Below are 9,878 nucleotides of genomic sequence, written 5' to 3'. Positions count from 1 at the left end.
CCATGCAAGTCAGAAATGAAAAATTAAGTTGTTCTGTCAGTCTTCAGGGGCCAGCATGAGAGTGTTATAAAACCTTCTGAAGTGTTCAAGCAAGAGGGAAATGTTCCTGTGGATGCCAACATTTTTAGAACTGATGCTTGCTAATTAAAAAAGCACTACTGACAGGACAAAGCAGAGTAGTTTGAAACTGAAAATGGGTAGGTTTAGATTGGATATTAGGAAGAAATTCTTTAATTTGAAGGTGGTGAGACACTGGAACAGTTTCCCAGAGAAGCTGTGGATGCCCCATCCCTGAAAGTGTTCAAGGACACCCTGAATGGGGCTCTGGGGAACCTGATCTAGTGGAAGGTGTCTCTGCCATGGGGTTGGAATTAGATGGTCTTTAAGGTCCCTTCCAACCCAAACCACTCTAGGATGATCCTGTGATTCTATAATTACATCATTACTTCACTACATGAAATAGTACAAATACTGTGAAAACTGAGTTAAAACAAAAATATATTTTCTCTTCAAGATGTGAATGGAGTTAATAACGCCAAACCCTATCTTGTATAGATGGCAATGAACTACAGAAGAATTTCTGAATATCTGAAAAACCGTGCTTATCTAAACTGTCACTCATGCTTTAAGATGGTCAGTGAAACAATTTTATTACTGCAGTTAGCTGGAAAGGGCACTGTTCTGCAAAAATCAGATAATGTACTTATTTCTAAAAGCCTGGAACAAAAGAGCCAGTTGAGATTTGCTGAGTAGTTGCAAGATAGCCATTAAATATAAATATTTTTTAAAACAATTTACTCTTTCCTAATGCTTTTAGAGCAGCTTGTGGGAACAGAGTCTAAGTGCATCTTACTGTATTGGAAAGGACATAATGAAGGTTATTGGGCTCCAGATTTAACTCTTCCATCTCACACTGGCTCATAACAGTTTCTAACCTATATAACCTAAGTGCATTTGTAAAAAACTTACCCATCTTTCCTGCTGGTAACAATAAAAAATTATATTTTTAAAACAGCTAGTGCCAGTGGTGCATACTTTTCACATTTAACGTGAAACAGTTTAGTGTTGAATTAAAGTTTCCATTCTTAAAATTAAAACTTGCAGCAGAAATGAAAATTTTGTTCTTTTGAACCTGTAGATGGCAAAGGGACTTGCTTTGTAGAGCTGTATAATTGATATTTCCACACATGGAGTTTCAGTAGCCATAGGTAGGATTAATTTGATCTAAATTGCAACATCCAAGTCTGCACCAAGCCCTTTAGGCTGCTTCTACTGTTAACAAAGGAAAAAGGCCCATCCATACTGTGATTCACGTGGTCTTGCTTAGATGTCTATTGAAGGATGAGATGGACAAGCCCTCATGATTTGGCTATGCAGAACTTCTGAAAAAATGTGTTGGCTGGGAGGTCATCCCATACTGATCACCATAGAGTGATACCAAGGCTCCTTTCATCCAGTACTGCTACCAATAACATATCCTCAGCATATCTGCAAATTCTGCAAAACTGGGGCAATGGTTGGCACCCCAAATGGCCTGGCTTCAAGCCAAACCATGATCCAAGGAGAAATACAAGTTTCTTCACCTGGGAAGAATAACCAGTACAGGATACCAGTACAGGTGAGGAATAGACTGGCAGGGCACAGTCCTGCTGGAAATGGGCTCACAGGGGATGCCTGGCTGAATCCAAGCCAGCAGTGCACTCTCATCACAGAGCAGACAAAACACACACTGAGCACTACTCACAGACCAGCACATGGAGGGCCTATTTTGCTCTTTGCTGCTCAAATGTGGTGAGACCATATTTAGGATACAGCCCAGTTTTGGCACAACCAGCACAAAAGGGATGTGGAGAAAGTAGAACTGGTCCACTGGAGGGATGCCAAACTGGTTACCTAGACAATATGACCTAGAGGGAAGGTGGAGGAACCAGGATCTGTCGGTCTGGCACAGAGAAATCTAAGTGTGGTCTACATGCAGCCTGTGACTGCTTGAAGAGAGTTACACAGATAATGGAGCTAAACTTTCTCAATAATGCCAAATGATGTAACAAAGGGAAATGGCCAGAAAATGCTGCTTCAAAGCTCAGACTGGACATGGATAAAAATTTCACCTGGAGGGTTGCAACTGATTACCCAGGGGAGCAGCTGAACCCATTTTTTCTGGAAGTTATCAAGTCTTTAAATCCATGGCTGAACTGCTGCAGTGCTGGTAAAAGCCTAGCTTTGAGCACAAGGATGAATTTCCCAACTAACAGACCAGCCTGAAAAGTACAGCTGGGGCAAGACACTGCCTTTACCCCAACCCATGCTCATCCTCCCTGGAGTCAACAAAACTCCCTAGAGCTGGGACAAGTGCTTGAACTGATGGTGGAAAATCAGGATTTGTAGGGAACACACTGCTGACACATACAGTTCACAGGAAGGTATGAGGAGCAACTGTGTTGCAGGCTTCTGTCTGTAACACTTAAACCCTCCTGGAATCCATTATTATATGTACTATCACCATCTCTGGAATGTGTCCAAGCCCTTCAACTCTCTACTAATAACAATAAATAGCAATTCTCATCCAGATTTATTGAGGAGAGGTTCTGAACAAGGTGATCTGAGTTCTCTCTCAGCCCCTGTGACTCCCCTGCCTAACCAGAGACACGTTAAACTGATTTTTGCAGCACAGAGTTACTTCTAAAACCACAGATTAAATTCACTACTAGGAAAACACATTTTTCTTTCTTTTTCTTTGATTTTTCTTAACATTTATTACATACTTAGAGTAAATTTACTGTGTCTGGCATTTGTAAGAAGAGAAATTTAACTTTCAGTAAGAATAAAAATATAGTTCCCAAAGGCAACTGTGTGAAGAATCATAAGGCACAGCTAAGATTTGTTTAGAGACAGGACTCATTTCTTCTCCTCCTGAGAGTGTGTCCAGACAGGCTTACGCTTCTGAACAAAGGCTTCAATGCCTTCCTGCCCATCTCTCAAAGTCAAATTATCTACCATGACCTTAGTAGTTATTTTGTAAGCAGTGTCAAGGTCCTGGGTTATCTGCCTGTAAAAGGTGGCTTTCCCCAAGGCCAGGACAGATTTGCTGCTGTCACATATCTTCTGAGATATTTTCATGGTCTCTTCTTCCAGCTTGTCTTCTGGTACCACCTTGCTGACAAGCCCGTGCATTAACGCTTCATGGGCAGAGAGAGGTTCACCCGTGAAAAGCATCTCCAGCGCCACCTGAACAGGGAAAAATACTGTATTAAATCAACCCAACTGCCTCAGTGCTTTGCTTTGTTTGGGAAATTTCAGCCTCCTCCTTCAAGTGCAAGTTACTCTTTTCACAAACGATTTAAATATTTTGGTCTTTTAAACTGCCATGGACCTATTAAGAGATGTCAGCAAAGAGAAAGACTGGGTCTAAAGCTGGTCTCTTCAAACCTGCCCAGTGATTCCAGCTGTCTTAGGATGACACCCCTGGGTTTCTCTTCAATAGCCCACAATGTCCAGTGGTTGCTGTAGGAATTAAAAGGTGGATCATCTACAAAGTCAAATGACTGAGCTTGGTATTTTAAGATGGGCATATGTGCAGTTTTTGAAAACACCCGTCCTAGTTTTAAGTTTAGTATGAGTGGTTTTATATATGAACTTTTTATAGCCACATTATTTCAGTCTCCTGCTGCTTTCAGCATCTGGTGCTTGAGGTTTGAAACTAAAAAATCCCTGAAATAATCAGTGACTATTCAATGTTATGTATCAATAAAGATTGTTTTCCAAGACTCCTGATGCAATTGACCAATGCCTGAATCATAAAAGCTGATTATCCTCATTAGCATCTTTGCTCTGGTAGTTACAAACAATGGCAACACTTCTTTTGTTAAAAGGTAAAAATCAGCAATCCTGGGAACTGTAGGGAATGTTCTTACGGCTTTGAAAATTGGCACAGAGAAAAGTGTATCCCACACATTTTAAAAAGGTAATTCTACAGCCCAGAAATACTAATTCAGAAACAGCTACAACTGCAAACAAGAGCAGACTTGGAAAAATCCCCCATGGACTCTATTTGAACAGGATGTCCCTGCAGATGGGAAATTTCAAGCTGAAGTTCTTATCCAGCCAATGGGATGTGTGCAGTTCAGTCACTGCATCTCAGCAGAGCCCTGCTGTGCTTAGACCATCTGTCTGCATGAATCCAACTGGATCAGAACTTAAAACTTCTATTCTCAGTTATAGAAGCTTTATATATTGTACTATTTTTTATGCTGTGAGAGATGTGCAGCCACAATCAGTAGGACATAAAACAGGAGGGTTTTGGATGCTATTTAAAGCATCTTGATCTACAGCCAGGCAGATCCTGCTGGCAGTGAAATGTCATTGCCTGGCAAGAATTGATGCCTCGGTGGGATTGTTATCCTGAACTTGCAGGGGTTTCCTCCTCAGGGGATAACATCATTGGCTGAAGCCCTGAGCTGTCTGTTGGAAAGGAAAGGGATTGCTGAGCTGGTGTGCTGCTGGGATGAGCTCGTGCTGGTTGGAGTCACATCAGTAGGAAGCAGTCTTTCCTAAACAAGAGCTCACCCTTTATTAAGAGTTATGGAGATGCCTTTTGAAATGAAGTATTTTGAATGTTGCACTGCAGGAAAACAAAGTTCAGGCAATGGAACTAAAACTCCTAACATGGGAACCAACTTTTTGCCAAATTATGAAGAATATCTGGAAAGGAAGCTTACCTTTCTTGGAAGAGATCTGCCCAAGGCCACACCTGGTGTGGAGCAGAACAGCCCAATGTTTACCCCAGGAGTAGCAAACTGAGATTTCTCACTTGCCACTGCGATGTCACAGCTTGCCACAAGCTGGCAGCCGGCTGCTGTAGCCAAGCCGTTTACTTTGGCTATCACTGGCACTGGAAGTTTCTGGATTAAAGTCATAACCTGCATGCAGAAAAGACAGTGGTCAGTATGGAAATTCAGATTACCATCCTGTTTTGGAAGTCATCAAAAGAAGTACCTTCCTCTCTATTTACCAAAAAACCCCAAACTGTTGGATCTTGGCTCCTTTCAGATGAAAGGACGATGAAGGGCCAGTAGCTTTTACACATGCCTTTTACAGCATTCCTTAAATATGGGCTTGGCAATGTCTTAGACATCATTATTACTGGAGGAACTAGAACAAAAGGTTTCAAAGTACTCACTGTTGTCACACTGAGGAGGATTAGGGGTCAAATTCTAGCTCCACCACTATCAAAGGGGATTTTGCCATTCTCTCCAAAGGCTCCAGGATTCACTTTAACTTCCCCGCTGCCCTGACTTGCGTCTTTAACAAGAACTTGGACAACCAGTGAGTCAGATCTTACTTTCACACTGTCTACTTCATGTTTAAGCAGATCCTATACTTTTAACTAAATAAATGCTGGGAAAGAACATTTGGTCATAAGTGATTTGAAGGTGGTTATCTCTAGACTTCTAGAAAAGACATTGCCCAAATACTCAGCTGCAATGAACACTGGCTAAACTAAGGAACACACTCTGACTGTGCCCATTGTTGAAGACATGCACATTGGCATTCTAGCTCTTCTAATTACACGTAGAGAAATCCAGGTAAAACATAATTTCACCAGAATCAGGCATTAAATATCAGAGCAGAAAAAATCAAGGAATCTGAAGGAACTATCTGTGCTTTAGCAAGCAGTCCCTCCTTAAACCAACACTTGCTCTTAACACCAGGCAAAGGCAGAGCATTCAAGAAGAACTGCTTACCTCTGCACATAATTCAAATACTTGGGAATGATGTTTCACATCATCTTCACTTGACAGTTCCTTTAAATCATGGCCAGAACAAAATACAGGTCCTTCAGCTGCAAAGAATTTCATGAAAAGTCAGTCTAAAATAATAAAGAAATCAGTGGTTGCAACATATCAGTGTCTCAGCTAAAGGGATGTCAGTGTTCAAAAATGAGTTTGGGGATGGAGTTTTGAACACAATTCCAAAATACCGCCTTCTGCGTTTTGTGGTAACTTTAAACTGCTGCAATGCAACAATTAAGCACAGTAACACCCATTATCAATTTTCAAGGTCTCATTTTACTTCATTACACTTAACTCAGTTAGAAAGAATGTATTTCACACCTCTAAGCTCAGTTTTGCATAAGGATGTTCAAAACAGCTCCTTGGTACAACACAAACTTATCAGCTGGAGCAAGGCTAGAGTGCTCTGTTCTCAGACTGATAAATATACTTAGTCCCTATTTATTGTACCCAGAATTAATTATTAACATTTGCTAAAGAAGCATCAATATTTTTTCTGTCATGGTGTTGAAGGTCACAATGGAAAAAGAAAAAAAAAAAAAAAGTTTATTCTGCTATAGGAGAACCAGAAGAGTTGTTGGAGTGTCTTCTGCACTACTAAATTGTCATCTAGAGAATCCCCAAAAACACATTCAGGGTTTGGGCAGCAAAAGAGGAGGTTTCTGTGGAACTAAACTTTGGATTTGCTAAGATCAGAACACTCTATACAGGTACACAATGTTTACAACAGTTTTCCTTTGTCTGGTGACTACCTGCCATTTGAATGAACCAGTGTTATGCTTCCCAATCCTTCAGAACTTTTCAGATATTTATGTATGGATGTGGCATTTCCAGCTACACCTATGCAAACCAAACCTTATCTATGGATTTGTTTCTTATGAATTGGATTATTGAGATACAATGTATCCAGAAATAACCACACAACTGTCAGTCAACTCATGAGAATATATATCTGGACATTAATTACATCTGCATTTGAACCTCACTGAAGAATCTGCTGCAAAGTCTGTGTTAAGGGCCCAAAGAATTCTCTTTGGAATCTTTTATTTTCTGAAATTTCTTTTGCGTTTTATTCAGCAGGGGAATTAGAAATAAACACGAACAAGCAATTTCTAAAAAACCAAATGCAATTGTGCTCACAAACTCCCAGAGCACTGTTCTCTGAAAAAGAGCCTTCAGTGTTTTGCAAAATTTCTAAATGCTGTTTGAAATGAGGAATATGTATATCTAAACTCACCCCTGTGAAATCAGCTCTCTTCCACTCTTGTGTGTGTGCCCTAACACACAGACTTTTCCCTACATATAGGAAACAGTATAATCCTAAATTAATAAACCAATTTATCTGAGATGTTTAGAATGGGGGCAGAGGAAAGTTATCTTAAAATAGCAGAGTAAAAAAGATAGCTTAACTACAGCTCAAGTTTCATCACCTTTAAGAAGAAACAGCCTAATATGTAAATGTAAGGAAACTGTAACAGGCTCTGAAAGAGGCTGTTTTACATCCGTGGGTCATGGGTGTCTGTGGTATTGATACTGTGGTCTGTCCTTTACTGCAGTGTTTATAATAGTTCTGACAAACCACTGGCAACCATGAGGCTGATCCTGGCTCAGAACAGGGAAACAGAGTACTTGATTTGCAGAAACTCTGTTTTTTACTACAGTATATACTTGCCAACAGGGCAGCAAACGCCATCCTAGCTTTTTGCCTGTTCCTGCACAAAACCCCTATGTGGGGATGTTAATGCTTTACTTTGATAACTCTTAGAACTCTTCTTTTTTTTTATTTGGCTTTTGTTCTGTTTAAAGTATTCTTTACTTACACTCCTAAAAACAATTAACATTAACCCTAAACTGGCGAGTGTAAACACCCTCATACCCCGACTAAAACGCTGACAATCTGAAACGTGTTAATGCTTAGACATGTTGGGTAAAACCAAAGCGTAACAAAGCCCCAGTCAGTCGTTAATGCTGAGTTAGAAATGAGGAATTAAGTACAGGAGAGGGGAAGCTGGTGTGAGGATACAGGAAGAGCGTGACACGGAGGTCTGCCGGCCGCAGACAGCCGCAGGAGACCACGGGAGCATTAAGGAGACACACAGGTCCCTTCCCGCCCCGTTTCCTGTAGTTCCCAGCGAGGTTTGGGTTCCAGCTCCGCGTTCCCCGGTGTGCCCCCTGCCCGCCCGGCCGGGTGCCGCGGTACCCGCGATGACGATGACGCGGAGCTCCCGGCTCTTGATGTCGTGCAGCAGGTCCCGCCGCAGGCTCTGCAGCATGGGCAGCGACAGCGCGTTCCGCCGCCGCGGGTTGTTCAGGACGATGGTGCTGCAAAACCCGTGAAACACAGCGGGGTTACGGTCACCGAGCTCCGAACGCGGCCGCGTCCCGGAGCCCCCGGCGCCCCCGCTCACCGCACGCCCCCCGCCTGCCGCCGCTCCGTCAGCGGCGCCGCCGGCGGGGCCTGCCCGGCTCCCGCGGCCGCGGCGCTGCTGAAGGCGGCCCTGAGGGGGCCCCGCAGCCGGCACAGCCGGGCCGCCATCGCTGAGGGCTCGGGGCGGAGCGGGCCGGGCGGGCGGAGCTCCGCGGCACCGCGGTTGGCGGCGCGGCCCAAGCCTGACCCCGGCCTGGATTACAGGATCGATTAGGTTGGAAAAGACCGCTGAGGTCATCGCGTCCTGCCTATGACCAAACACCACCTTGTCAACCAAACCATGGCACTGAGTGCCACCTCCGGCCTTTCCTTAAACAGCTCCAGGGACAGTGACTCCACCACCTCCCCGGGCAGCCCCAATGTCCAGTCACTCTGTTTATGAAGAAATTCTTCCCAATGTGCAACTCAGGCCTCTCCTGTCACAGCTTAAGATCATGTCCTCTCTTCGCTGGTTGTCTGGAATATGAGCCTGACCTCCGCCTGGCTACACCCTCCTGTCAGGGACTTTTAGGGAGCGATAAGGTCCCCCCGAGTGCCCTTTTCTCCAGGCTGAGCCCCCCAGCTCCCTCAGCTGTTCCTCTTCAGACTTGTGCTCCAGCCCCTGCCCCAGCTCCATTGCCCTTCCCCGGACACACTCAGCACCTCTGTGCCTTTACCGAGTTGAGGGGCCAGAACTGGACACAGCACTTGAGGTGTGGCTCACCAGTGTCCACTTCCCTGGTGCTGCTGGACACATTATTCCTGGTACAGACCATCCACACAGAGCCTCCCTCGGTCCTGTTCTCAGACCTGACTCCTGGGTGGGCAGTGGTATCATTAATGAGTAGCTGGGCTGTTGGAAAGCACTTAGAAATGTGATAATTTCTTCAGATTCCACTGAACACTTGCATCTGTGACCATGAGATGGAGATCAGGACTGTGCTGAGCAAGCTTGTCAGTGGCACTGGGGTGAGATCTGTCATGACAGACAGGACAGCAGTGTCGTGCAGAGAAAATTACATCACTTTGAGGCCCAGAGTAACTGGCATGAGATGAAATTAATTTCTGCAGGGCTGCTTGGAACCTAAGAAGATCATAACTTATTCACTGGGAACTCATCATCTAGAAATTGTCATGGGAAAGGCCTTGTGTTTTCTAATAGGTTCTACAGAGTCAGTCTGTAGACTGACATTTATGTTCATATTATGCATTCAAGAAGAAAAGAAAGGCAAAAATTATTTTAAGAGGTGGTTTGGTGATTTTAAACTTCAAATAAAATTTTGAAATTCAGAGTATTTTGGGGACTTACAGGTACATTCACAGGTCATCTTGAATATTGCTTATGCTTCTGGTCACCTGTGTTCCAGAAGTCAAGCTAAAAGAGGGGCAGCCATGTGGGTGAAACAGCTGGGGAACATCTGCCAGGAGATGCTGACAGGCCAAAAGACCAAGCAGCCTTTTTCCACATGATACAGGTACCCTAAAATGGCATAGATTTATGTCCAACATATGTTCCTTGTAAACGTAAATCTGCTCCTGCTTCCTGATCTCCCTGTTCTTGGGAGTTGTTGCAAAGTATTTGTAGGTTCCCCGAGGTTTCATCAGTGGCTGTTGAACCCCTGCAGCTTTTTTGACTGTAGTGGCAATTGAGGTTTCTCAGTTGTGAGCATCAGCCTCAT

At 43.7% G+C, this 9,878-nt stretch overlaps 1 protein-coding gene across 1 annotated transcript; it reads right to left on the bottom strand.

Annotated features, from left to right (window-relative positions):
• Window positions 1-481: 481 nt before the first annotated feature.
• ECHDC3 (enoyl-CoA hydratase domain containing 3) lies at window positions 482-8,460 on the bottom strand. Its single transcript, XM_015627352.3, has 5 exons — window positions 8,201-8,460; window positions 7,993-8,114; window positions 5,745-5,842; window positions 4,719-4,919; window positions 482-3,228 (listed from the first exon to the last, which is right to left on the bottom strand). The coding sequence occupies exons 1-5, from the start codon at window positions 8,326-8,328 to the stop codon at window positions 2,899-2,901; spliced, it is 879 nt and encodes a 292-aa protein (XP_015482838.1). The 5' UTR covers window positions 8,329-8,460; the 3' UTR covers window positions 482-2,898.
• Window positions 8,461-9,878: the final 1,418 nt, after the last annotated feature.

The sequence above is a fragment of the Parus major genome, chromosome 1A (genome assembly GCF_001522545.3).
Source record: "Parus major isolate Abel chromosome 1A, Parus_major1.1, whole genome shotgun sequence".
NCBI lineage: Eukaryota > Metazoa > Chordata > Aves > Passeriformes > Paridae > Parus > Parus major.
Note: the sequence above shows the minus strand (reverse complement) of the source record. Positions and strands in the feature narration are given on the sequence as shown.

Excerpts from the sequence above, each read along its gene's own strand:
- ECHDC3 (XM_015627352.3), bottom strand. The coding sequence starts at position 8,328 with ATGGCGGCCCGGCTGTGCCGGCTGCGGGGCCCCCTCAGGGCCGCCTTC. Across the intron at positions 5,843-7,992 it reads CCGCGTCATCGTCATCGCGG|CTGAAGGACCTGTATTTTGT; the intron begins GTACCGCGGCAC and ends AATTCTTTGCAG. Across the intron at positions 3,229-4,718 it reads GCAGATCTCTTCCAAGAAAG|GTGGCGCTGGAGATGCTTTT; the intron begins GTAAGCTTCCTT and ends TTCCCTGTTCAG.